The 27,113-nt window shown below is 54.0% G+C and overlaps 8 protein-coding genes across 8 annotated transcripts; 5 read left to right on the forward strand and 3 right to left on the reverse strand.

The window, feature by feature from the left end:
• Positions 1-639: 639 nt before the first annotated feature.
• BDZ83DRAFT_748680 (uncharacterized protein) lies at positions 640-911 on the forward strand (the record flags this gene model as incomplete). The annotated part of the gene is made up of 2 exons (XM_060513653.1): positions 640-761; positions 827-911. The coding sequence occupies 2 exons, from the start codon at positions 640-642 to the stop codon at positions 909-911; spliced, it is 207 nt and encodes a 68-aa protein (XP_060368923.1).
• A 4,633-nt stretch (positions 912-5,544) lies between these two features.
• Positions 5,545-7,706, forward strand: BDZ83DRAFT_607294 (uncharacterized protein). The gene is made up of 2 exons (XM_060507418.1): positions 5,545-5,902; positions 6,388-7,706. The coding sequence occupies exons 1-2, from the start codon at positions 5,878-5,880 to the stop codon at positions 7,536-7,538; spliced, it is 1,176 nt and encodes a 391-aa protein (XP_060368924.1). The 5' UTR covers positions 5,545-5,877; the 3' UTR covers positions 7,539-7,706.
• A 1-nt stretch (position 7,707) lies between these two features.
• BDZ83DRAFT_607296 (plant basic secretory protein) lies at positions 7,708-9,249 on the reverse strand. The gene has a single exon (XM_060507419.1). It carries the CDS (start codon positions 8,841-8,843, stop codon positions 7,872-7,874), a length of 972 nt encoding a protein of 323 aa, XP_060368925.1. The 5' UTR covers positions 8,844-9,249; the 3' UTR covers positions 7,708-7,871.
• Positions 9,250-10,030: 781 nt separating this feature from the next.
• On the forward strand, positions 10,031-13,592 carry BDZ83DRAFT_648226 (clasp N terminal-domain-containing protein; the record flags this gene model as incomplete). The annotated part of the gene is made up of 3 exons (XM_060510161.1): positions 10,031-10,614; positions 10,672-11,574; positions 11,627-13,592. 3 exons carry the CDS (start codon positions 10,031-10,033, stop codon positions 13,590-13,592), a joined length of 3,453 nt encoding a protein of 1,150 aa, XP_060368926.1.
• Positions 13,593-14,507: 915 nt separating this feature from the next.
• BDZ83DRAFT_85559 (uncharacterized protein) lies at positions 14,508-15,160 on the reverse strand. Its single transcript, XM_060515956.1, has one exon. It carries the CDS (start codon positions 15,056-15,058, stop codon positions 14,600-14,602), a length of 459 nt encoding a protein of 152 aa, XP_060368927.1. The 5' UTR covers positions 15,059-15,160; the 3' UTR covers positions 14,508-14,599.
• A 2,581-nt stretch (positions 15,161-17,741) lies between these two features.
• Positions 17,742-18,509, reverse strand: BDZ83DRAFT_607301 (uncharacterized protein). Its single transcript, XM_060507420.1, has one exon. The coding sequence runs from the start codon at positions 18,121-18,123 to the stop codon at positions 17,944-17,946; it is 180 nt and encodes a 59-aa protein (XP_060368928.1). The 5' UTR covers positions 18,124-18,509; the 3' UTR covers positions 17,742-17,943.
• A 4,092-nt stretch (positions 18,510-22,601) lies between these two features.
• Positions 22,602-24,324, forward strand: BDZ83DRAFT_569664 (uncharacterized protein; the record flags this gene model as incomplete). The annotated part of the gene is made up of 3 exons (XM_060504219.1): positions 22,602-22,679; positions 22,753-22,783; positions 22,964-24,324. 3 exons carry the CDS (start codon positions 22,602-22,604, stop codon positions 24,322-24,324), a joined length of 1,470 nt encoding a protein of 489 aa, XP_060368929.1.
• A 99-nt stretch (positions 24,325-24,423) lies between these two features.
• Positions 24,424-26,526, forward strand: BDZ83DRAFT_569566 (rho-type GTPase-activating protein; the record flags this gene model as incomplete). The annotated part of the gene is made up of 3 exons (XM_060504209.1): positions 24,424-26,140; positions 26,195-26,328; positions 26,383-26,526. 3 exons carry the CDS (start codon positions 24,424-24,426, stop codon positions 26,524-26,526), a joined length of 1,995 nt encoding a protein of 664 aa, XP_060368930.1.
• Between the last annotated feature and the right edge of the window lie 587 nt (positions 26,527-27,113).

A 27,113-nucleotide genomic window follows, 5' to 3' on the forward strand; every position in this document is an offset into this window, starting at 1 on the left:
CACTACTGAAGACAGATGAGATGGGTGACAACAGCAATGCTTTGGAGTCCGGTCTGGCTCCTTTCAAAACCAAGACCATATGTTGTTGCTTGGTACTTGAGCATGTAGATGAGTATGGGGATACACTGTGACCGAGTGGTCCGTCAGCTAAGCAATATTGGGTACCATGCAGGCTAAATGAATGAATGACTACCACCTCGCGATTAAACTCGGGATTGACAGCCATTCCCAGTCACCAGCTCAAATTCGAATATCGCTCATATCGACTTCCCTTGCCCTACTTGCCTTAGCAGTGGATCTTTGCGGGGTGGACCACTTCCGTGTAATAATCTTCGTCCCCGAATCGGCGAACCCCCAAGGTTCGCCATCGCTGGGGCCTTTTCTGCCGCGCGTGTCTGTCGCGAGTCTAAGCGGGTGGCTAATAATTCTGGATAATTCGGCAGGTGTGTTAGTGTTGCGATAGCCCTTGCTCTGTAGTATAAAACTAAGCTGCTGTTTCCTTCACTCTGCCTCGGTCGTCTCTCTCCAAACTGTATCTTACTGTATCTTCTGGCGATCGTCTTACACCATTCGTAACTCTTCAAAGCCAACCTCATTTCACACACACCATCCTAGAGCATCTCCCCCCCCGTCTTTAACATGCCTTCCGCCGATGCTCAGAAGGGCCACCTCCAGACCGTACTGGAGAACAAGGGCATCCGGTTCCAGTTCAAGACTGGCAGTGCCAAGTATGAGTGCCATCTCCAGGACCGCTCTACGTAGTGAGTGAAGCAACCGTGCTCAATCTCTGGAATGTCTGACAGTTCGCCCTAACACGGTCCTCAAGCGAGCGCACGAAGGCGACGAGGACAAACTCTACCGACTCACAGACCAGCTCATCGTCTGCTTCGACCGTCAGCAGCACCCACTAGCGACCAAGTTCTCTCAACTGAGAAAGTCGGGCAGTGAAAGAAAGATCCCGAAGATGGCCGGGGCCAAATACGGCCACGGGATGGGGTGGTGAAATCCCGCCACTTATTCAAACGACGCAATCACGGCGTTACATAGGCACGACGCATGGAAGAACAGGAAAACCCTAGAGGACCAACATGCGGCCTCTGATCGGAGCCGACGGCAAAGACATTGAACTCCACAACACCATACTCGGAGGCATGCTATCCGTCAACTCCGGTGTGCCAGTTTTGAGAAATTACTCGAAGCACGTATATGGCAAAACGCCGGTATGCATTGGAGCGAAAGGGCGAAGGGCGAAAGCAAGGTTTGCACGGAGGTCTGGAAAATATTGGCGTACAGAGCAGCCCAGCTGACATTTTTGTCTTCTTTGCTTATTCTTTTCGGGAATTAGATGGATAATGAACTTCTTTTTCACTATATCTCACTCTCAGTCGCATACTGTGTACATCATTCGCTGACCAGATCCATCGAACCCATCAAAAGGACCCTTTCCCGCGGGTAGCCTAACATCCGGCACTTCCGGAGACTAAAGTCAGCGAGAGCGAATCCCGATCCGACCACGGAAATTCTACATACGATACATGACAACATGGAATTATTGAGAAGGGCAAATGACTTGACCCAGATTGACTCCGTAGATCTCGTCTGGTGGACCCTGATCCAGACGGAGGGTTGACGGCTTTCTTCCGAGCACAGCTCTACCAGACTGCTAGGAGTCAACGGCTGTCAGCTGCTCCTAAGCAACAGTCATCTCACGACACAATTTGGCCATTATACAAGTTTCTCTTGATCTAGCTAGTCTTGGCCCGCTAGAGCCGTGGGTGGCCATGTTGTACATGTATCCTGTAGGGCTACATTAGCCCATCGTCTGAGCGGCGAGCTTGGAGAGCCTCCGATGCTCCCAACTTAGCGTACATCACCGAAGAGCACCGAGTCGGTCCCGAGGACTGGTGGACACCTTAGAACAACAAATGAAGGAAATGGCGGCCAACTGATTCCTATGTCTGTCGGTGTCGGTCTTGCTTGACCGCCGACTTCGTGGTTTGCCTGTCCTTATGCCCGAGTATGAACGGCGTTCAAGCGATCCGTTGCTTCCATCGCCGTTCGCCGTCCGGTTGCTAGATATCTCCGTGGTCCGGTGGGCGAGGTCTTCCCGTATATGACGCTCCTGTAGCTCCTTCTACTCTCAGTAGTGCTCGTCTGGTACCCAGCAGTTAGCAGGTCGGATGCCAGAGAATGTCAGACGTTAGTTGCCAAGCACACTGTGCTCCAGAGACCGATTTCTTGACTTAATAGATTCCTTTCCAGAGCACTGTAGCCACATGAGACGATTTCAGGCCGTCGTCGGTCTTGAAGGGGGTTCAATGGGTGACATATCATTACTGTGGCGAACCCCCCTCCATAGCTGGCGAGTATCTCTTGTTGGGATGATGGGAGCTCTTTAACTTTTATACGAGATTGACCTTTTTGATTGTTCGAAAGTCTGTATTTCCGCCGTCAGATTCGCGGGCAAGTCTTTCAGGTCTTTGTTCCTTTGAGATGATGTTGAGGGCAGGCTTTGACTAAGTGGCCCATAGAGCAACTGTCGACTCAAGTGAAGGACATTCGATCTCAGTTGGAACATAGACTGGCTTCCGGTCTGAGAGATACTCCCTTCTCACGGCTATCTGTGTTACAATCGAGGAGAATATCCATTTTAATTTCGCCGGATCTCACGATATCGTCTCTTTTCCAGGCTCAGGACATCACATACGACCATACCCATTGGAAAACTCGGGATCCCGTCCGCTCTCCCATAGATAAGCCAATGAGGGCCGGATTAGTAGTTGGGTCGGTGACGACCAGCGAATACCTGGTGTTGTATGTTTTTGAAGTTTTGGTGGGTTCACGATAGTCATATGTGGTGGACCCACCCACGTTGGGTTTTGCCACTCGTTGATACCTCACCTCAAACATCACGAATAACCTCAAGCAAACTAGCCTTTTTAGATTTCTGCGGCGTATTTATACTATCGCACGCTCAAATAGTTCCGAGCCCGATGTTCACTAGGTGGTTCATGCTGTCTAGAGCAGCGAAGGGCAGCTCATAATTTACTGGATGGAAGTATGAACAGGTAAGGTAGAAATACAGCCAAGTTGGTAGCAGAGAAATATAAAATCTGGTCTGCCGGAATCGTCAGAGGCCAGTCGGCCTACGATACCTTGTCAGACTACTTGGATCGGTCAGATCACTTCGGCATTGTGAATGGCGGTGGACTCGAATCTCCACTACATGCTTTTCGTTCTCGTCCCATCAGTGAATAGGACGATGTGTCTTAACTTTGGCTTTCAAAGATTGCGTAAGAAATAGTCTCTATAGATATACACATAGTAATTCAAGTCTTATTAACGATCAGATACAACCAAATAGAGCGAGTTTCCTAGATCGTCCTGGAGGTCACGATAAATACGGGGAATGGTGCCGACTTTTTTCTTGTCTTTTGAGTTTCTTTACAGCCATCCGTCGACTATCATGTTGACAGCGAACTCGTACCAGTCTGTACATATATATCAGGTATGTATGAAGATGCAGACACCCTGGTGTATCTCGGCGGTGAGGAACACTCGTATTTGTATAAGTGCTATTGGACGATATGCAACCATCGAACTCCCTAAACAACATTCTGTATACTTCCGGTCAATACATTCATGAAGGCGACTACTTGGGTTCATAAGGTTACTTCATGTCCGTTGCCAAGTTGATCGTCTTTTCACAACCTCTCCCAAAAACCGGTGATTGCCCCTCATGTTGAAAACCAACATCCTGAAAGCTTACATGTGGAATGCTGGTTGTTTCGCATCTTACCTTTGCATTATCTGGCAACTTAAGCGCAGTGATCTTGCAGCCAGACACATCTACTTGCTGGCTTGGTCAGTCTAATGTTACTACTTGGCGTCCTCGTCTAAGGAGATCGTTGGAGTTCGCCTGGTGCTACTGAGCTGTAATCTTCGACAGTATTTATCAGCAAGAAAATTGAGAATTCCAGTTTGTAGTTGTGAGATATGGCCTTAGCATGCACTTACACTGGTCTTATTGAGGGCGGTGGATTACGGCCAAGGAAACACGCCAGATTGTCGCTGATCAACTATCGGCAGGGCGACTAGGTCGGTGCCTGCGTTCAGGGTTGGATCAAGGAAGACTGACATGTCTTGGACCTTGCATCCTTGATGTGGCCGTGGTGTTGCAATCGGGTGGGCCGTTGGACCGCTCTGCCGACAAGGCTGTACGAAAACCGGAATCACAATCGGAGCGGGGCCGAACAGTTGCCGGAGCCGACATGCTGTACTTCTACAAAGTGGTCCTTCTATATCTGGATTCGGTGGCACCCCGCGGCCGGTGAGCGGCAGCACCATGCCTCAATTGCGAAAGCAAGCACACTAACAATTGCATAGTAAGATATCTCACTCTAAAGGCATACTGACGTCCATCAAAAGAATGACTGAAACCCTCATCTTCCAGCTTGATGCATTCATCTTGCATGAGTGGATGATGACCACTCTGTATAGCTGCGGAACACCAAAAACGGCTTGATCAAAGGGAGGGTGGCTCTTGAAAAACGTATTCATCGAAGATATCCTCTCAACGCCCTAGGTACCTACTCAACAAACTATTGCATGAAGTACAAGAGCGTGTTATCGTGACGAGCGTTGCTTGCACACCGACCTTGCGTTAGCGAGTCACGCGGGTGATTTGGCTCTCAACCCCCGCCAGATTTATGTGGGACATGCGCGTCTCGATCTCGACTAATGCAAGTGCCATTCTCTGACAAGATTGCTCATCACTCGGCGATCAACAGCGGGATGTTCGCGCCGCGGATGGCAGTCTCGCGATACCGACGGAAGGATGCCGCAAACTGGAGTCTTCTCGTCCAGCTTGGCTGGGAGACAATAAACGAGGCCATGCTTCCTTCAGCCGGGCGCAGCTGGATGGTCTGGCAGGAGGTAGGTAATGGAGCATGCGGTGGGTGGCAATAAGTGCAACCTGTCAGGTCCCTCAGGGAGTCAAGCGACGTGAGTGGGTGCCTGGATTGCCATGCGACGGCGCCCCCCAAACATGAACCAACCTAAGACCCATCAAGCACGCGCAAGCGCCCCTCTGCCCTCCTCTAAGTCCAGGCTCTCTGGCAAAGCGGTGGGTGACTCGTTGAACGTTTGACCGCACGCCGCGGACTCGGACAATAGTGTCCATGCCTGTCTCGCGGCAAGGCGGCGGACCACGAGGCCTACCAAAGTGCAAAGTCCAACTGTCACCATCTTATCGGTGCTAAGCCATTCGGACGCCCCCTACGCAAGTCACGTCCAGGGATCCCCCGCCAAGTATGGTCAAGCAGCAGCGGGCTATTGGTTGGACGTTCCTGGCCTTCCCCCTTCCATTGCGGCAGCCCTGGACCCGACTTTGTGAGGGCAGAAGAAGTACTCGGTCTGGAAGAATAGCGGTAAGGTGCCACCGAGAGCGCTCGTCAAGGTACTTCCAAGGCCTCCTGTCCTGCCGACCTATCTCAAGGTACCTGACGGCAGCGGCATGCCTACCAAGGTCCATATGGAGTGAGAGGGAGCTCGAACTGCGGTAAGGGAATACGCAACCCCCCCCAAGAGAACCCGCACCGTTGAAGGAAAAAGCTAAGGAGAGAAAAGGTAAGAAAGGTACCGTTGTTGAGAGGTATCTAAGTCGCCAGCCTGCCGCAACGCAACGCAACGCAACGCACCCTCTCACTTACACCCTCTTTCTTCCCTTCCCTTCCTTTGACTTTGCTCCGAGTCCTCCCACTTCCCTCGCCTACCTACCTTACCTACCTTTTCACTCTTTCTTTTCGCATCTACAACCTCTGGTCAATACTTTATTTTCGAAAGTGCTTTTGGCCTGTTGATCAGAGGTTGCTCGAAATGCCTGTGCCAATCGCCGCCAAAGGTCAGTGACATTCATTTGTACAACCATCCCCTTGTCGCCGCCTCTCGCTTCCATGTACCGCCCCTCCGTCTCCAATGGATGGAAATCCCCCCGAATCCCCCATGCCCGCATCCCCAAACACCGCCCGACGATCTGCTGTTCTGCTATTCCTTCGGAGCCTACACTACGGATACACGTACCTACCTACACTACCCCGCGTCAGCGCTCTTGCGAATCACGTTGCTTGCCTGAGGTGGTCAGGCCTGTGGCAAATGGCCTCCAGGACCACGCAATCCCAACTTGTTCGGGCGCGTGGCCAATTTAGAGCTTGACAGTTTCGTACTTTGGGTTGCTATTTCATCTGTACTTTTATCTTCTTGCAAAGTTGCAACCAACCTGTTTCGCTCCCTACTGCCTCACTGTCTCTCGCCATTTCATTCCCTACAACTCTTGACTGCCTCGACGCTTGACGATGCCTGGTGTTAACAACGGTGCCCTGGCTTCAGCCGGCATTATTGCTGTGTCTGTTGCCGTTGCAGCTGCTATTGCCATCTACGAGTCGCCAGAACTTCAGCGATATGCCAACGATGTCCGGAGACGCATCGCCATGGCCTTACATTCTTTGGGCGAGGGTTTCGAGCCCAACGACCGCCCGCCCATGTTCAACCGACCCGAGGACGCCCAGGGTTTCCTAGAGTCCCGTGGAGGGACTGAAGCCGGAGTCGACGCCGATGACGAGACCCGCCGCCGCCAGCGCGAGGAGATTCTCTACTGGAATGCCGTGGCCTTGGCTAAGAAGGAGAAGGAGAGAATCGAAGCCCAAGAATCCGGATCGCGGGAGCTGCCACCGCCAGGCCCAGCGCGGGGCAGATCTTTCGACGACTTTTTGCACGAGGACAAGAGTGGCGAGAAGGGATCTTTCGTTTACAACACGGGCGCAACCACCTACAACGACGAGGGGCTTGTTCGACGCCGTCCCGAGGGTGTCCGCGGCCTCAACGCTTCACTTTACGCCAACCCTTTCGCTGACGAGCACCAGATCGATCAGGAAGATTTGCCAGTCATGGAAGAGCCAGTCATGGAAGAGCCAGTCATGGAAGAGCCCAGCTCCCTGTCCCCCGCCCACGACGAGGCCGTATCAGACATTTACAGCGCCACCACCCGCGACGCCGACGAACGCCCCCGAGACATTGCCGCCACCATTGCCCAAATGCCCCCTCTCGTCGATGTCTCTGAAGCTTCTTCCCAGTCTGAAAAGTCCACGACTCTCGACCGCGAGCTAGGTGCTGACGAGTACATGACTGCCGGCCAAGAGAACCGCGAAGAAGCCTATGCCTCCATCCAAGCCTGGGCACAAGGGTCCAGCCCCTCCAACTTTTACTCACCGCTTCCCATGTCGCCTCCCGTACCCATGTCCGAGCCCGAGCTCGTTAGCGAGGGCGAACTCACCCCCACGGACTCGGCATCTCTCGCTGGCTCCGGCGAGGACGTCGCCAACGACGCCGTTTCGTCTAGGGCTGGCGACAACAGCCGTTACTACGACGTGCTGAGCGAGAGCGAGGGTATGATGACTCCCGCGAGCTGGTCCGAAGTTGGAAGCGTCGTCAGTGAGAGCGAGACTCGCAGCGAAACTGCGCAGGCCCGTGTCCACGCATAAGCGCGGTTTCTCGTCAAATTTTCTTTGGTATATCACAATCGATTCAGTAAGCTCGCTCAAAGCACGGCGACGGGAGATAGCAGGGCAAGGCGCAAAAGGATCAACAGGACTGGGAAACAGGGCACTCATAGATTTTGGGCGGATAGGCACATGAATTGAACTCAAAACTTTAATTTCTAATGCATTTCCCCGTGATCCCGTGTCTTCCCTGACAGTCTGCGTTCTGAGAGACCATCCCAAAGCGCCGCGTCCATGGCGATCAAGTTGACAAACTCCAAAAATGACAGGCAGTGTATCTCCGCGTCTACGCTAGTGTGGTAGTGAATCAGCTACTCACTGTGGAACCTCGTCGGCAGCTCGGATCCTCCCCAATCTGACATCGTCGTCTGATATGTCGTCCTTGTTCACAATCACAGTCTCCTCCTCCTTCATCTTGTCGCCGTAATCCTTCCACAGCTGCTCGACAGGCCTACCCACGATCTCGGTCCAGAACTCCTTCTCTTTGTAGCGCTGGGTACGAAGCTTCTCGTTGATCCTCCGCACGGTGCCCTTGCCAAAGCGGCCCTCGAGGTAGTCGAGGAAGTAGCCCGTATGCTGGTAGCCGCCGTCCCAGTTCCCGGTGGCGTCGCGCTTCCAATGGGGCGGGCTCAAGTCGGCGTTGAGGCGGACCCAGTCGGCGATGCCCTCGATCAGCCCGCCCGGGCAGGTTCCGTGGGCGTTGTACTGGAAGCAGTGGACCATTTCGTGGGTGAGGACGCCCATGATCTCGGCGGTGCGGCGGTCGGCGGGGATGCCGGCGATGTAGGACATGGAGAAGTGGATTTCCTTGTGGTCGTCGTCAAGGTCGGAGCCCGTGGTGTAGGCGACGCCGCCCATGGGGCGGAGGATGAGGGTGACGGAACGGGTTGGCGGGACGTGGGTTGTGTGGTTGGAGGGGGACTCGTAGAGGAGGGTGAGGACGGAGCGGACGGCGGTCGCGAGGGCGGTGCTGGCGTTCACGGCGGAGAGGAAGTGGGCTGCGGCCGGGTCGTTGAGGTCGCGGATCTCGAGGCGGAGCTTGGGGAGGGCAAAGTCCGGGACGGGACGGGGGTGAGTGCTGGCGGAACCGGCGGCGGGGACTAGCGGTTGCTGATCTGATGATGGTGATGATTTGAGGTGGACGGGGAGCGGGGTGGCGGCCGGGGGCGGCGGGGCCGGGCCAGGTGCCACGGAGGATGGGGTCGATTCTCGGGCGGCAGAAGACATTGCTGGGAGGAAGATGGTGATGGGATCGGGGTTGGGCGTGGTGTTTGGTGGGAGGACCATCTGTGGGAAAGCGTCCCGCGAGGGGGGTTTTGAGGGGAGGCAGTAGCTCGAGATGATGCGCCCTACGGATCCGGATAGTTTGAGGTTAGGTAAGGTACTTGTTGGAGCTACCTAGTACCTTGGTTTCGTGAGTACCTGGTAAGGTACGGTAGCGTGAGGTAGTGGTGGTTAGGCAAGGGCGATTGATGTAATGGGATGCAGGTACTTTGTTCGAGTTTCAACGCCCGAGGTGAGTGGTTGCATGCGGAAGCGGATACTCGTTGTATGCACGCCAGTACTCCTCGTACAATTCATATCACGATCTCGGTTTCTAGAGGTTGTATGGAAATAGGAAACGCTCCTCCTTTTATGTCTGAGGTGAACGAGGGAAGGAAAACAGGAATTCCACGAGCCCACATCATTTTGACGGAGGACCCTGTTCCATACGCCGTAAGATGCAGCGTGACAGGCAACTGGAGCTCCCGATCGGGGGACCTACCTTAAGGTGCGTAGGTGCTTGAGTGGGAACGTGCCTCCCCCGCGGCTGCAGGGGTAAGGGTCCGGGCCCCGTGGCCGCCCCCCTCACCTCACTGCTCCGGGCCCTCCCACGATAAGCGGATAAGGGACCTAGCGCGGCTTCTCTTAGCGTCCCGCAGCACCGCAGGAGCGGAACCCCCAGCCAATGGTCGCCTGGGCTGGGGCTTGCTAATGCTGGGTGCTGCTGGTGCACGGGACAACCTGCGATGCCCCTTTGTTGTGTTTGGTTTCGAGAACGTCAACCACATCCATAAACAACAACCCCATTTTGCCCATCTCCATTCTGCCACTGCTGCCACCTGCGCAACCCGGCCCCAATCTGTCACATTCTTCGCACTGGGATATTCCTCCGTGTTGCTATTCGCTTCCCAAGGCATATTTGCACAAAGTTGTAAGCTATTTTCCTCTGCCCTACCAGTTTCAACCGATATCATACACCCCCCTCCCCTCCCCCCCGGTGCGCTAAACGATTCATGCCATCGCTCATCGTCGACCTCCCCGTCGCTCGTCTGTCCTGACTGGCTACCTACCCGCCCGCGCGCAAACCGCCCCATTCGTCCAAGCTTCCTTTGTGATGACGACGACGACGATACAAACAGACAACTGCTGACACTGCCATCTACTCGCACCAGGCACAACCCACCTCGAACCCAACCCTCGTTTTGCAGGGAATGGCGGAAAAAATCACCGAAGAACAGGTCGACGACCTGCTGAAGATCCTCCGCAGCGAGGCCAGCGTCGATCAAAAGGTCCAGCACGTCACCGGCATCAAGTCCGGCATCAAGCAGCACAACGTCCCCGATGTTCTCGTACCACAAGTTTTCGACGGCCTCCGTACCGCCTCTACCTCGCCGCACGCTGTCCTCGTCAACGCCGGCTTCACAGCCCTCAACCACCTCCTGACAAGACTATCGAGACAGGAGCCAAAGTACATTGCCAAGGATGCGAAACACACACTTCCCCTGGTCATTGACAAGCTCGGCGACCCCAAGGATAAGTTCAGAAGCCTCGCATCGCAGGCACTGACCACCATCTACACGGCCGCCCCCATGGACGTTGAGCGCTCCGTCAAGAATGTTGCCATGGTTGGTAAGAACCCGAGGGCAAAGGAGGCCAGCATGCACTGGCTGTTGTACATGCACCAGGAGCACGGCACTCAGTTTCGCGCCTACGTCCCGACTCTCATGGAGTTGCTCGAGGACGCTGATGGCATGGTGCGCGACGTCGCTAAGAGCACTGTCATCGAGCTGTTTCGGTATGTCTTCTGGACGCGGGTTCAACCGCATAATTTGCGCTGACTGATATAATGCAGGAATGCCCCCAACGCGGCCAAGTCCGACCTCAAGAGACAGCTAAAGAACTTCAATGTTCGCCCCGCCATTGAACAAGCCATTGTGAAAGAGCTTGCGCCCACGGCAGCCGATCGACCAAAGACTCCAGGCCTCGACGCTCCCGCACCTGCCCCACGACCAAAGCTCGCCGCGAGTGTATCTTCCGTTGCGAGCGAACGCCCCGTCACTCCAGCCCCCGAAACGCGAAGCGAGGTCGAGCCGTCATATGCCAACACCCAGCGCGAGTTAGACGATATTTTTAGGGAAATGATGACGTATTTTGAGGGCAGGGAGTCGGAGCAAAACTGGCTGAAGCGCGAAGAGAGCATGACAAAGTTGCGCAGGCTGATTGCCGGCAACGTCCCCCAAGACTTTCCCGACGCCTTCCTGCTGGGTTTGAAGGGACTACTCGACGGAATCATCAAGGCCATCACCTCGCTACGGACCAGTCTTTCGAAGGAAGGCTGCAACCTGGTACAGGATATCGCCATGACCTTTGGCCCCGGCATGGATCCTTTGGTGGAGCTTCTTATGCAGACCTTCATCAAACTCGCCGCGGCAACGAAGAAGATTGCTTCCCAGCAGGCAGATACCACAGTCAACATCATCATCGGCAAAGTCACCTACAATTCGCGCATCATGCAGCATATCTGGGGTGCATGCCAGGACAAGAATGTCCAGCCCAGAACGTATGCCACCGGATGGCTCAAGACGATCCTGACCAAGGAAGCCCACCACAAGAGTCACATTGAGCACGGCGGCGGACTAGATCTTGTCGAGAAATGCATCAAAAAGGGGCTCAACGACGCGAATCCGGGCGTAAGAGAGCGCATGCGTGCCACCTTTTGGGTGTTTGCCAGAATCTGGCCACCTAGAGCAGATATGTAAGTTGAGGGTGCCTCGATGTGTCATGCGTCTTGCTGACAGAAAAAACAGGCTCAAAGACACGCTGGAACCGACTGCGCAGAAGCTCCTCGACAAGGACCCCAACAACCCCAACGCCCCTAAGAGGGAAGTCGAGGCCACGCGCGCCAGACCAGGCCTGGGCCTGTCAAAGAGCACGATGGGCACTGGAAAGCCGACCTTGCGTGAGACCATGATGGCACAGAAGAAGGCGACGATGGCAGCATCACAAAAGTTGCCGCCTCGCCCTGGCTCTGCAATGGCCAATCTGTCTCCCGCTCGACCACAACAAGCGGCGTCCAGCTCGTCGAGCGGCCCAGCGCCGTCCGCTAAGCCGACAGCCTCAGGAGGCATGTCTGTCCGCCCCATGAGACCGACCAAGAGAAGGCCAGAAATGGCGGCGCGACCCGCGACGGCGGGACCCTACTCAGTACGCACGCATGATGGACCCTCCGCCGAGGCATCTAGTCCCGAAAATCCGAAGTCTAGGAGCACTACAACGAGGCCGAAGACAGAGGCCTCCCCACGGAGAGCCCAAAGTAGGCCCCGTGCTGCAACATCTCATGCCTCACCCGGCGCCAAGTCAACCCTCTCGAAATCTGTTTCTTCCCCTCGCGACTCGCCCCGCACAAGTCCTGCAAAGCCCAAGAGGATGCAGACCACGGTCCCGACGAGTAGCCCGTCCAGGGACAACGAAGATCTCACACTAGTGGTGCCGAGCCTCGGGAGCTTGAAGTCGCCTCCAACTTTGGATCGACGCCAAAGAGCCGCGACAGAGGAGCCGACAGTACCAGACTTTGAGGCAGATGCGCCTGCGGAGGTTGCGGCGGAGATTCCTTTGCCCCAGACCGAGCCAGCACAAGCATCTTCTGAGCCTACTCCGGAACCTGCCGAGCAATCTTTGGCAGAACCAGAAGATGAGGTTGCTGTTGAAGCTTCAACCGAGACATCATCCGAAGTTCCAGCGGCCGAGACCGAAGAGGCGTCGGCAGAGGAGGCCATGGAAGCACCTGCCGAGGCTGCGGCGGGAGGATTAGCCCCCTCTCCTGTTATAGAGGAGATGGCTAAGGCAGAACCGGAGCCGGCGCCAACGAATGGACTCAAGGTGTTCGAGGACCCCTTCGTTGATGACGGTACAACTGCCAACCCGGATATCACCACTCCCGTTCTGGAAGACAAGCCCGTAAACGAGGTTGCTGCGCCAGCGCTGAGCAACGGATTTGAGGCTAACGGCACTCCCGAGACTCCCGAAAAAGCCCGTCAGACGTCGAGACTGCTCGACAGCGGTGTAACGAGGGTCAAGGCGAAGTCTCTGGACGTCCACGGCTTCAGGAAGCTACAATCAATCATCAGAGACAACAAGGCTGTTTTCACGGATGAGAAGTTCGAGGCGCTGCTTCGAGGGCTATTTGAATATCTCGAGTCACCTCTAGAAACCCTCGCGCCGGAGAGGGTTCAGGATGTCAAGGCACAGATCCTCGCGACGATCAAGCTTTTGCTTAAGAAGGAACGGGACAACTTCCAGCCGCACGTCTCACAAGGGCTCGAGTCTCTCGTGTCAACGCGCAGCGCATACGACTCACGCACTCGCATCGTCAGCGGTCTTGAGCTTCTCGCAGAAGAGCTCGTAGCTCTCGGAGACCCACCCGAGATCGTTGTGGTCATGACCAAGCTTCTGCAAAGCAAACAGGACACTACGATTGAAGGCAGCCGCTGTCTCGCTACAGGTCTGCATGTTCTTAAGGAGCTTCTCGACAAGCGTACTGGCTTCACGCCCTCGGACAACGAGCTCGCACAGCTTGCCGGCCTTGCTGGCCGCTGTCTCGAGTCAACGGATTCTGGTGTTCGCATGGGCGCCGTGCAACTCTGCGTTGCTCTGCACGCGCGGATTGGGGATGCGCCGTTCTGGGAGCTTATCAAAGGTGCCAAGGATGACCCGAAGAACCTCATCACGTACTATATCGCGAAGCACCAACGAGAGAGCAGCGTCGGAGCTTAAATACCAGTGCACGATATGGAACTATTTCCAAGAGATGGAGCCTCGCTGCAGGAGTTGGAACGGCGTCGGGAGGTGTGGGTGGCTTGGTGGTTAATACCTCATTGACCTCGACAAAAAAGTGAAAATGGAGTTTCTATTGTTTGCTTAAAAGGGCTAGGCAAGGAAAGGGATACTGAGGGCCGAGCTTGTAGGCGAAGGCGAGGTTCTTGTTTTGGGTTCTGCGTAATTTACATCTTGGAAGCCTTCTTCTTGTATGCCTTCTTTATAGCTGCTCGGCATAAGCTGTGTACTGTACCAACATACATCATATTCTATTCTGATAAAACCCCAGTTTCTATCGTTATGTTATGCGGTCCCTCTGTTCTCGAAGCCCTACTGGGTTCCTTTCTTTGGACAAACCGGTCTTATGCTCACTTCGCGGTCACCCGGATGCCCGAGTCTGGGGACAAAGTTCCTCGGGCCGGTTCAGAAGGGGGGTTTGCCCGACACCGGCGCGAGGTTCGTTCATTATTTGGCGTGGTAGGGAAGGGGGGGGGGGCAGCTGGTATTTTTTTGATGGAGGGGAGTGAGACGTGGCTGGGCCAAACTTGTCGTTCCGCTTGAGACAGAAAATAAGTAGGAGGATGAGGTAAGGTCAGGTCAGGCCTGGTTCAGGTCTAGGCCTGGTTTAGGCTGAGTGTGCAGCGGCGCATCTAGATGACTTGCACTGATGGACGTGCCGACCTGCCAAAGCATGAGGGCGTGCGTACGTCTTTGGGTCCATGGCTCTTGGACGCGGATGCTCAAGCACAGCGGGTGTTCCTCCATGACATCTGCAATCATTGTCTTCGGGGAAGGGGGAACATGGGACGGAACGGGGGCCTGGCTTGAACGTAGAGAAAGAGTAAGTATGCCTGCGTCAGGTTGACTAAGACCATCTCACTTGTCAGGCCATGTCATGTCCGGCAAGGGGGCGCGGACGACGCGGGGAGACCTGTCAGAGAAACTCTGTTTGATGGGTTTTTGGTTCAGCAGACGTAGCTGTGCACAGTAGAGCAACCATTTTTTTTTTCTGAGCCCAGAGGAGGATATTGGGTCGTGAGGGATGTTCCAGCAAGCAAAGCTCCCCCTTTCTTGGAGACTATGTCTTGATATAGTAATATCTTCCCGCATGTGTCTTTATCACAAGGTTGACACTCAGCCACGTTTGTGTAAAGGCAGCCTCCGTCTTGCATTGGAGCTGCGGCGAGGTCGGGAATCGCATGACGTGCGGCGACTCCGACTGTTGCTGTGAAAAGGGGATCCCGTCCGGGAGGAGGGGGGGGGGAGAATGCAACTTCGGAGAATAAGCCCACGGGCTGCCGGGCGGGCGGCGGCGTTGAAATTTTGGAGGTGGGAGGGCCGGCCGCATGAGAGACGGCCGTGCTAATCCTTGGACGCGGCTCTCCGGAACTCGCAGAAGCAGCCGCAGCCCCTTTGACTAACATACTGGGTAGCAATAGATCTGGTCGGCCCGGCTGAATATGGGCGGCTGGCCCGAGTAATTGGAAACAAGTCAATTATAGCTGACGGTTCACCGATGACACTGTGGACGTGCAGTGATTGCCCCTGTCATGGTTGGAGTCGGCGATTGCCACGTTTCCTCATTCGAGCATCCCGTAACGCCATGTGCTGTCGCCGTTGCTTGGATTCATGCGACGCGAGGTTGTCCGTCCCTTGAGCAAACCGTCCAAAGTTTCCAAGGGGAAGGGAAGTGAACCCAGCGTGATCGGCAATGTGAATGCCCAAAAGTGGACGTATGATTGGGGGAAAGGCCAGGAGTGTCCATGGACGACCAGCGCTGGGAATGCTCGAGTTTCGCAAGGGACAACGCATCTGGGAGGCCGAGGATTACGCGGTCCCCTGCGGCATCCCGCCCGCGTCCGTGGAATTCTAGGAATTTGAGCGGTTGACGAGAGGGCTGGCGGGTCCCATGTCGAAAGCTTGTAGTCGGGATATGATGCCTGCATCTATCGACCATTGGGCGAGGGGGCTGGATGAGCCATCTACTGTATCCGTACAATCGAACGATTGGGAACGTGCTGGGTGGATATGTCGTGAACTGAATGCTGGGTTTGAATCGAGTTGAGCTGAAAGGAGTCCCCCCCAGAGACTAGAATTGAATGAGAGCGTTGCAATCAACAAATTGGGTGATGTTGACAGCGTAGCATTGGGGCCAGTTGCCAAACTTCAACGCTGACAAGCTGTTGAAGAACGAACATGGGTTTTTCTTAGCGAGCGCATCAGTGGATTGTGGTTCCACTTTCTGACCTTCTAGGCTAAAGGGTCTCTGTTGCAATATTCTAATGTCGCAAGGCGCTCGCCATGATTACTCGAGGAACAAGAGGGATGCCGACGGCTCCCGTAGCGGCCATGGAGAGCCGTGTGGATGCTTGCACTTGATTGAGATCGAGACGACGAGGAGGCTGACGTTTCGTCGTTAGCAAAGGCAACTGAGCTGTCAGAATGGTTGATCGTGCCGAGAGTTTCCATCTGTGCTCCCATCGACGTGGACTCCCTGTCGAGAGTGAGAGAGTCTTGGTAGGGCTCTGAGGGGAAAATTCGCTTAGACGAGGTTCCACGGTGTATTATTCGCAGTCCTATCCGCAGTCGTCAACTCGTCAGGCTTCATATATTGGCCTACTATGAAATAGCTTGCTCGATTGCCTTCTCCACAGAAATGCCGGTTTTACATCCACGATGGAACAGGGCCAAAATGTTGGTTCTCATTGCCGCTATAGTCCGGCTTTGATGAACGAGTCAAGGAAAGTAAAGAACAGCTATATCCGTAAGGTTGGACCTCTTGAGTAACTGAGATGCCATGCAACTTTGCAAGACTCCAACAATGACGAACATTTGAATAGCAGGCTGTGCGAAGAGCGGTGTACTACCTCCAGGCCTAATACCATGGGACGAGCCAGGTCCGGGATTGCTGTAGAGGTACCGAAACTGAGGGCCTGAAACCCAACAGAGCCGATTCCTTCCCCAATCGCGGTTCTCTGGGGATATTAAAGAATTGGATGTAGGACGACACCATGTAACACTAGGATGCGGGCTGGCATACTAGGTAACAACTTGGCGCGATTGGAAATGGTGTTTGAAACGAAGGCGGGGAGCTGGTGAAGCACATCGCCGGTTGTCGCCATGAATTGTTCCGTGAGTAATATTCCGTAGCCAGTCTGTATGATTACAGAAGACACTAGAGCCCAATCTGGGTTCGTAGTATGAAAGATATCGTCGTCCTGACCTTGGGGGGCAATAGAAGTCATGATTGGCTGACAAGGCCAAAGTCAACATTAGGCGAAATCTTGGGTGAGAAGGCGATGAGCACGGCTACAGGGTCAAATCTTGCTGACCATGACTATTAGAACCATAGACTTGCCAGTAAACCTGCTCCATCTACCCACACACACCGAGTGTGCTGGACTGTTTGACAACGACGTTAGCCAACGGCCCGCTGATGGACACCGGCGACCCGGAAGCAATCTGTGCTCTGCTGGTTGGGAGGTCTATCATTTGTTGATAACGTTGTTGTGGTCCGTAGAACGTTCCTTGACGAATATCACGGATAATGGACGGATCCACGGCTCATTTGAGATGCTGAGGCATTCAGGTATTTTGTGATTGCCAATGGATGTGATGAGACCATGTTGACGGCAATTGTGCGGTCTTTTGGCGCGCCGTTGTATTCGCAAATTGCAAAATGGAGAAGAAAAGGGTAGGTATTGTTGGGTCCCGGAGGATCGGCTACATGGATTGTGGATGAGTAGCGGTAGAGATGTGCGGATGGCTTCAAACCGTCCCTCTTTTTTTTTTCTTTTTTTTTTTTAGGATAGAAAGACTGTGAGACTGAAGAGAAGCGAGAGGAGAAGGATCCGGATCGACCTGGTGGCGTTTGCAGCGGAGAGGCGTTTAGTTGAAACAGTAGCCCCGAATCTCCACTTGCGCCTTCCACGTCCAGTCGTTCACCCGTCTCGACTTCTCATTTAGATGAGGTACGTATCCAAAATCAAGGGTTTACCCCTCTCCGACCCCGACGACGATACGTACCTTGCAAAGTACCCTCCTAAGGTGCCGCGGTGCCTACCTATCTGCTGCCCGTGATGGCATCTTCTGATTCCGTCTCGTTACCGTACCTTACTGCTTACCAGCTATCACACGCTCACTGCCATCATCAATTGCAATCGTATGGCTTGCCATGACAGTCTGCCACTGGATCGGTCCCTGCAGACACAATCCTACCCCCTACTAGCCTCCTTTCCTGGAGATTGATTTCCTCTCACAAAGCTCCGGCGCATCTAATACTTGGCAGGGTACTATCCGTACCCCAATATCACAAAGTCTCCGTGAGACGTTCGATCGACGACCACTGACTACAACTCAACCCTACAGTGTACCACGGTGGCATCGCGTCTAACCCGAATTTTCCAGGTATACTCTTCATCGCTGGAAGTATTGATCGACCTTCTTCGCTCGATTTCAACGGTCCAACGCGGCTCATCGCCATCCTCATCTTCTGCTGATCTCCAACACCGAGCCTGGCGCTACACTAACATAACAGCAGGGTTGTCGTTGAGCCACACGCTGCGAGCTGTGAGGGGGGTTGGGGGTTCCAGAGCTTGGCCGCTGATCAGAAGGGCCAGACTAACAGCCGACCAGCTCCTTCGTTTCCTCTGCCTCTCTACAGAGTACTGTGCTGTGTAAGCTGACGGATATTATTACATTGTTGGAGGCGGAATCCCGATCGATGAACGGCACCTAGTCAACGACAAGTCTCGCTAAATTTAGCATTGACTCTCCTACGCCTGTGAACTACAGATACCTTGAGCTTCTGGCGTCCTGGTGGTTCACGTCAACCTGGGACCTGCCTCGCCTTGCTGGAACGACACACGACACAAGACACACGACGTGGACGTGACAGCCACAGCCCGAGCTACGGGCAAGGAGAAACGACTTGTTTTCAATCGGTCGAGTGTCTACAAGCCGTTTCGGTTCTCCGTCTGATGTTCTGATACGGTTGATACCTACAACGTGCTCCGCGATACAACGTGCCTTGTCGGTTCTTCTACCATACGTTTGGTTTGCCGCTTCTGCGCATGCAACGTCGACCGAACTTTGACTGCCCAAAGGTCGGCAACTAGGTTCGGGGAGAAGCCCACTTCAAACCCTCGCGTCGCCTTCGAGTCATTACTGCTATCAAGCTCAAACCCAATATTGGAGTCTTGTCGCCAGCTCATAGCTCGCTCGCAGTTTCTCGGAGCTAACCCGCAGGAACTTAGCTGCTTAGGAAGCACGAACGGATCGCCGGCTGGGCCTGGCTGGTGTCCCACGCCTCGGCCGTGCCTCAGCTGGACCTGCAGCTAACGGCGCATAGGGACATCCCGTCAGATGCCTTTCAGGTACAACACACCACACATTTTACGCGCATGCAGCGCGCGAGAGATGCAAACAATGTGAGAAATAAAGGTTCCTCGAGAAGATGGACTTGGGTCATGAGCTGTAGCTCTTCTGCGGTACACTGCAGAGGAGTCCCATCCATGACCCATCCCATCCTACGCCGTCTCAACTCCTGCCGCTTAATCAACTGCGAAGACGACCAACAACAACATAATGTCCTCCTAGTGCTGAGCCGCAGTAAGGCATGAGTTGCCATTTGAGATCTCCACTAGGCAGCCTCCACCGTAGAAGAAGGCAGAGGAACAACAACAACCCCAATCACGTCTGCTGTAAGTGCAACGGCCCTTTCATTACCGTCTAACCGGGCTCAATTTTAGGTAGCTCCCTTGTGTGTCTCCTAGGCTCCTACAGCTTGCCGGATGGGGTGGACAGCCACGGCAGTCATTTGTTTGCATGAGGCCGTCAACTTAATCATCTTTGCCAGGATAGCTACGTAGACCCGGTGTAGATGGTAGTCGTTGTCATACTTCGCCTAGCACAACACCGTCGCCTCCTATGCTTCGGTTCTTATTCAATGGGCCTGAGCGTGTAAGTCACCAGAGACGTTGCTTGAAAGTACTCTACCGCACTGTCTCAAGTCCCTTGCTTATTACCGCCTGGCCTACCCACTTCATCTCATCAGTCTGGAAATTCGACATTGTCAACAATACGAATGGTAATTTCGATGCGGGCACTTGGAATCGGGCCCATGGAACGAGCAACGGCGACTTTGATCAAATACGTACAAAGCTCATCGGGCTTACATAGCACCGCTGGTCGGCATTATTTGTTGGCAGTGTACGGTTCTAGAGGCACTTGTGCTGAAGCCTGGTGTATGAGTTTCTTGTCCAGCATGTCCTAGCATGTTGTTGTTGCGCTGCTGTCTATCGACTTGGATGTTGCAAGTACACTTGTCACTGGCGACTTCTGTCATCCCCTGGATCGAGTACTCTATCACTCTGAATTGGCACGAAAATACCTAGCACAATAGCATGCAACAGGTATCGAAGCCCCTGACGGCCGGTGGCCAGTCAGCAGGCTTGGGTACCTGGCGGAATACCCCACGTCTTATTCCCATGAGACTTGCGTCCCTCGCTCCGCCGCCGGGAGATGACCCCAGCAGCAGACATGATGATACTGCGTATGAAGTGGACTGTGGACTCGTGGAGGGGGGTTTGAGTGATGAAGGGTTCCACTATTTGTGCCACAGAAGGGGATGGGCCTTTGCTCATCTTCTTTTCTCATGTCCACGTCCCGTTCACGCTGGGCTGTGACGGCTCTGTGATGTTCGTATGTGCGTATATCCGTACGGATTATGCGCACCCACATACCTTAGCTCGCGGGTAGGTGTCATGTCATGTATTCCTTCTTCTGTCCTAGCATCTCTTGTAGTTGTAGGAGCATAACAATGAAGAGTCGCAGATTGGGGGGATCCCAGTCTGTGTGTCCGAGAGACAACAGCAAAAAAACAAAATAGCAACCATTCCTCTTCTCTCTGTCTCTATCTTAATCTTTCTGTTTTCTTCTTCTTTCTTTCCGTTTTTTTCACGCTACAAAGTGTTGTGGCTCTGCGTAAAACGAACGCACTGCAAGCCCAAATACCTATTCCACTTATGCCTGCAAAAAGACGCCTCTTGGAGTCCTGCCTAGCTCAGGCACGTGGGACATTGTCTGCCTTGAGATGCCTGCATAAGATGGAACATACATTATATACAGGCTGGGCCTGAAAGCAAGGCGTGTGGAATTCGGCGTAGAAGCCGTGACTGGGTCTCTCATTTTACCTCAACCTCATCAGAAGCGTCTTGATTAAACTGAATGATGTTATCATTTTGGCGAACAAAGTTAACGATGTATTGCCGTATGAAGGAAGGGGAAAAAAAAAAAGTGTTGGACTCCAGACACCCACCCCGCTGCTTGCCCTGCCTGCCCGGGGAGGGGGTAAGCTACTTAGGTACCTTAGGAGGCATGTGTGGATTGTGGAAGGAGATGGGAACCAGGAAGAACCTCGCCCCAAGGTACCGATCACTCCCGCCTTGTTCCCAACTTCATCACCCCCTCCGTACCACAGCACCGCACCATCACATCTGCCAGCGTTTGTGTGTCCCATCATCCCGTTCCACCTCCCGTCCGCCCAGCCCCGTTTCTCATCCAGTTCCAGTCCCCGATTCCACCTCCACCTTAGTCTATCAGTCTCCCGTTCCATCCAGAGTGCTCCTCCTCCCCCGAGTTCCCCCCCAAATTCCACGACGAGCGCCACCGCCATCCACCAGTGATCTTTTCCTTAATCTCTTTTCCCCCTCGCTCTGTGAGTGTATGTGTATGTGTGTGTGTCGGCGAAGGCACAATCCCTTCTCTTCCCTCTCTCTCTCTCTCTCTCTCTCTCTCTCTCTCGCGTTCTCTCCCTCACTTGATTGTACCGTATCCGTCCTTATACACACCTAAGTGTCATTCACCTACTAAGGTACCTTCCTTACCTTAGGTAGGTACGGATAAAGGTACTTGGACAGTCTTCCAAGTTCCACCCCTCGCTTTTCTCGTACACGCTAGCAATTTACCTTACCTTCCACATTACCTTTACTCTGTACTCCGTACATGACCCATCACTGCCTTAAGGCAAGGTCCGCGCGTTACAAGCACCTTCCTTCATTACGCAGTAGAGGCCTTCCAGCTCTCTCTCCCCCATCAAACTCTCTTGTACCTTGCTAAGGGCCTGGACAGCCCCCTGAACCCGTCCTCCCACCCTTTGCTACCTGACTGCGCAGGTTCCCCGGCACGCCAGGTTCGGTCCTCACCATCCCGTTGCTGTTAGCCCGGTACCGCGCGGACCAAGCCCAGGGCTTGCCATCGTCTCGCTCGTCCTCCACGTCGTCGTCGCACCTCTTCATCCAACCGACCATTCGAGGGCCTAGTTTGTCACCACAATTCCCAATTCGACAAGCCCGCGCCCAGCTTTGCTCTCGCTTCCACTGCCACCAAGAGATCACGGCCTCTGCCACTTCACCTCATTACATTGCTTCACCTCACCTAACCCTGATTTACATCACCGGCGCCGTATCGCTTCTTTTTGGGTTTTTGCCTTTTCCTTTTTTTTCGCCTCCCCCAGAGGCCCCGAGCCCTCGAGTACAACTTCTTACCTTCTCGCTGGCGAACTACATCGAAAACCCTCCAGACGAAATCAAACGAGCGCTACCACCACGACGACACCGCTCACGCCCCTCGCTACTCTCACCACCTCGACATTCACTTTCCGCACCGCCCGTCTGGTTTCGCTGCTATCGCGCTTCTTGAGCACACGCCCCCTTTCGAAGCGCCATTCACTCCAAGCTATCTTGCCCGTCGTACACGCCCTTCCTGTCGAGCTTCTGGCACGAACCGCACAGCCTGCCGACCGATCCTCATCTCTCGTCGTCCATGATACCAGCTTTTCACAGTTGATCCTTCGCTTATCGATCGTTTTGCTTTCGACTTGCTTTCATGACCGGCGACAAAGTCGTCTTCCTGCTCGCCAGATAATTGTCGTGACGACGTCCTACGAAAAAGGACCTTCTGCCCGTCATGACTGCCGTTGTGGAGGATTATTTGGAGAGTCCCATGGACAATGACGACGTCTTCCCTTGCAAAGGTTGCGGCGAGGTACGATGGCCCACCCCCGTCACTTCTGACTATTCTGCAAGCACGTACTGATGGCGGTACCCTACCCGACTAGATCCTCGAAGAGGGCAAAGCGTTCGAACTTGGTATGTCCCCTACAATTGCTTCTTTTCTCAACTCACTCTTGCCCTATTCTCTGTTTCTGTAATATGCTCTGAGAAGCATCATCATTTGGCTTCACTCTGTGGCCATGATGTCCTCCGTGGCCATGGCGCCGTCCGCAGTCTCCAAGTTCAACCAGGCTAACCAGTCTCCTCCTCGTTCAGCCGGCAACCGATGGCATCTCAACTGCTTCCGCTGCAATACTTGCGGCACCCTTCTCGATTCCGATGCCAACCTGCTACTTCTGGGCGACGGCTCGCTCATTTGCAACAACTGTACATATAGCTGCAGTGCTTGCAACAACAAGATCGAAGACCTCGCCATCCTCACTGGAGATCAGGCCTTTTGCGCAACGTGCTTTAGGTGTCGCAACTGCAAGCGGAAAATTGAGAACCTGCGATATGCTCGAACCTCACAAGGCATTTTCTGTATGAGCTGTCACGAGTCGCTCATGGCAAGACGGAGGAAAAAATCAAAAGCAGCAGCCCAGGCCAAGTCGAAAGAGAAAGACGGCTCCCCTATGATTACCGACAAATCACTGCCCGCCTTGCCACCCAACGCCATTCCCCCGAACGCCTTCCACGATACCAAGGTCGACCCCGACTCCGACAAGGAGACTCCAACCGAGCTGTCCCCAAGACCGCGACCGGCATACGGCAGAAATGATTCTTCATCGAAAAGTAGCACTCGGCCTTCGCGTTCTCCTGAGCGTGTCTCCGAGCCCACCAGGGAAAGCGGCTTGGGGCTTCCTGCTGCAAACTACCGCAACAACCGCAACTCAACCATGTATGCTCCTAATAACAACGCCGATACGAACGGTGGTGACGACGGTTTCTTCATTCCGGTGGCGCTGGATAATAACCCGGCATCGAATGCCACCCCACGATCGACATCGGAGAATGTGTCCAGCGCATCCAAGAAGGATAAAGACTACTTTAGCGTGCCCCGAGCCAGCACTGATAAAAAGGGCGAATCCCAATCCTCAACACCCCATATTGCTTTTCAGGAGAAGGGTCGACAGCCGTCGTCCGATTACGAGTCCGGGCCCATTAAGTTGCCGCTGCGCAAGACTTCAAAATCGTCTAGACATGACGGACGATCATCGGTCATCAATGACGAGAAATCACAGAAGGTTACAACCGGCAAGCTTTCGCCGTCGATTGATGAGTTTAAGTTGCAAGATGCGCCCAAGAGCAAGAAGCTCATTAGCCCGAGAAGTGCCTCTCACTCGGCCGCCTTGACCCCAGAGAGCGGCAGCGCCAAGAGCAGTGAAGGTGTTCTGCGCAAAGACAAGGAGCCGTTTCCTAACTTGCCTTCGTCCGATTCACCTCCCCGCATGGCCCGATCGTCTCAAGATTCGAGACAGCGCGATGAGAGCGACGTGCGTCCTTCGATGGACTCCATCTCTTCCTCGCGAACAGACACAACTGCTGGCAAATCCATTGCTCGTAAAGAGCTTCCCTCGCGTAACTGTAAGTCAATTTCGCACTCGTGTTTTACCATCATGCAAGGTGCACCGACCTAACCTTCTTTTTACTCTCCCGCAGCCAACGGCAAACCTCTAGGTCGATCCAACACACATGATGAGACAAGCTCATCAGGTCTCGCAGCCGGGCGACCGAATATGACTGAGCACAAGCTCAGCGATACCTACATGCAGCCTCGAGCACCCCCGCAACCGCCCGGCAAACCTGCCAACTCTCCCAATCCTCCCGCAAAGGATCAGGCGAACGTCAACGAGGAAGGAAAGGTATCACCTAAGCTGCCTAGATGGAGTGCAGGTGGCGATTTCAGTATGGACGAGGACATGGCGAGGATACTCGGCACCGACGCAGATTCGTCGTCCATCCTTCGTCGTGTATCAAATGCTGTCCGTCACGGACGTACCAACAGTACCGAGGGTGGTCATTCTCAGACTCAACATCCTCATAGAGTCACAGGTCACACGAGGAGTATCAGTGAGACCACCCGTGGTACCGCTTCTCCTCGCTGGCCCAAGACCCCCATCGCCGAGGATCCCAACGGACATGAGATCAGTAGCCCTATTTCCCTCCACTCGAGCGACGATCCGGCTTTCCTCAAGAGGCAATTGCGCAACTCAGAGAATCGCGTTGCTGAGTTGGAGAGACAGTTCACCACGGAGAAGGACTTGAAGCGTCTTAACAAGACGCTCATTGAAAAGCGCAAAACAGTTTCGGTGTTGGATACTCAGACTGAGATTATGATTCGTCAGCTCGAAGTTCTCGCCGGATACGTCGAACGCGCAAAGGAGACCAAGACACCTGTCGATCCCCGCGACCTGGAAGATTCCGCAATCAAGGAGTTTGTGCAGAAGCTTGACAAGGTCAAGCAGGCAATGAGCGCAGCTATCGAGCAACTGCACGAAGAACGCGACGAGCTGGTCGACGAGAAGAACCAAGCGATGGCCGACAGGGACCGCGCTCTACTGGAGTTTGAGCAGCTTTCTTCCAAGAACGCCCAGCTTGCGGACATGAACAACGACCTGACTCACCAGATCCAAGAACGGTTCAAGTCCCAGATTGGAGGCGAACTCAAGTCTCCTAACGGCCTCGGCATTTACAGCCAGAGCAAGGTCTTCTCATCATCCAACCTGAACCTCACCGACTCGGCGAGCATGACCACGACTCTCGTTCATGAGACGGATGAGCCAGTTGTTGAAGCTCGACCGACAGTGGTTGATATCAGGAAGGGGCAGGTAAAGAAGTTCAACTGGAAGAAGGGATCCAAGGGCCTCGCAGGAAGCGTGGCCAAGGGCGTCAACCGTGCCGTCGTGGCCTTCCAGCAGGAGCGCGAACGTGGTCCTCATCAGGGCCTGACAGGGGACAGCATCGGCCTGCCGTACAATATGACTGTTTCTCAAGTGGAAGCACCCAGTACCCAGGCTCCTGGACCTGCCTCGCAGCAGAAGAATGCGCAGCAAGCACAAGGATTTGGCTTCTTCAAGAACAAGAATAACCAGAAGTCCATGTCCACGACCAACGTGTCGACGCCCACGATCGCGGAGGCCCCTACTACCTTATTCGGCTCAGACCTGACTGAAAGAGCTGACTACGAAAGGCGCACCATACCAAGCGTTGTAACACGTTGTATCGAGGAGGTTGAGCTTCGCGGTATGGATATTGAAGGCATCTACCGAAAGACGGGCGGCAACTCCCTGGTGAAGGTCATTCAAGAAGGATTCGACAAGAGCGAGGACTACGACATTTCAGACCCTGGCCTGGACATCACCGCGGTGACGAGCGTGTTGAAGCAATACTTCAGGAAGCTGCCGATGCCGTTGTTGACGTACGAGGTGTACGACAGAGTCCTTGAGTCGAATGGTAAGTCGATGTACACACTCTTCCATCGAGTAATGAGCTAACAGTGCCTGGCAGCCATCGCAGACCAGACCGAACGCTGTGACCATCTTCGTAAGGTTTTCAGCACGATGCCACAGCGACACCGCGACTGTCTTGAGTTCTTGATGTTCCATCTTGCGCGGGTTGCCCAGCGGGAGCCTGAGAATTTGGTAAGCCTCAGTTTTAGTGGTGTAAGTTTGCAATTAAGCTAACTGATGTGACAGATGTCCCCCAAGAACTTGGCGGTCGTATTTGCGCCCACTATCATGCGAGATACGAGCCTGGAACGCGAGATGACAGACATGCACGCCAAGAACCTGGCTGTGCAATTCGTTGTCGAGAATAGCCACACCATCTTTACTGACTGAAAGACTGGCTTGGATGGACAAAAATGATGTTGGAAATTCCATGTACATATCAACGCACCCACGACTTGACGCCTTCGACCCCTTTCTATTCAACAAATCTGGCTCGGAGATACCTTTCTTCACGCCTGACGGCTTTTATTACTATCTCACATTTGGATTCGAGCTGTTCGAACGCCGTCATGACCGCAGCAATACGGGAGTCTTTTCCGCGCCAGGAAACTTTATGATATCCACATTTCTTGCTTCGGGGCACGAAAGGAGTTTTCTTTGGTTCTCGAAGGCAGGTTCAGGAATCAGAGCTGACGGGACGTTTTCACCATCGTTGCGAGAGCCCGATTCCACCTCGTCCAATCATGAAGTGTTGAGGGCGGTTCAGTTCAATCTTGTGACGAGGTTCCTGCGGTTGGTTAGAAGGAGGACGGGTCATGCGTGACAGGATAATGATCGAGCACGACGCTGAAGAGCATAGTACTTGCGCATGGAGTCATTGCGGGCGAGGTTGAATTCCAAGTTTTAGTGACGCTGCAAATATCTCGTGGATGGCCCAGCCCATCCTTCGTTATCTGAACAAAGCCAATCCAAAACTT

Source organism: Colletotrichum acutatum (genome assembly GCF_030867785.1).
Source record: "Colletotrichum acutatum strain CBS 112980 chromosome Unknown BDZ83scaffold_14, whole genome shotgun sequence".
Lineage (NCBI taxonomy): Eukaryota > Fungi > Ascomycota > Sordariomycetes > Glomerellales > Glomerellaceae > Colletotrichum > Colletotrichum acutatum.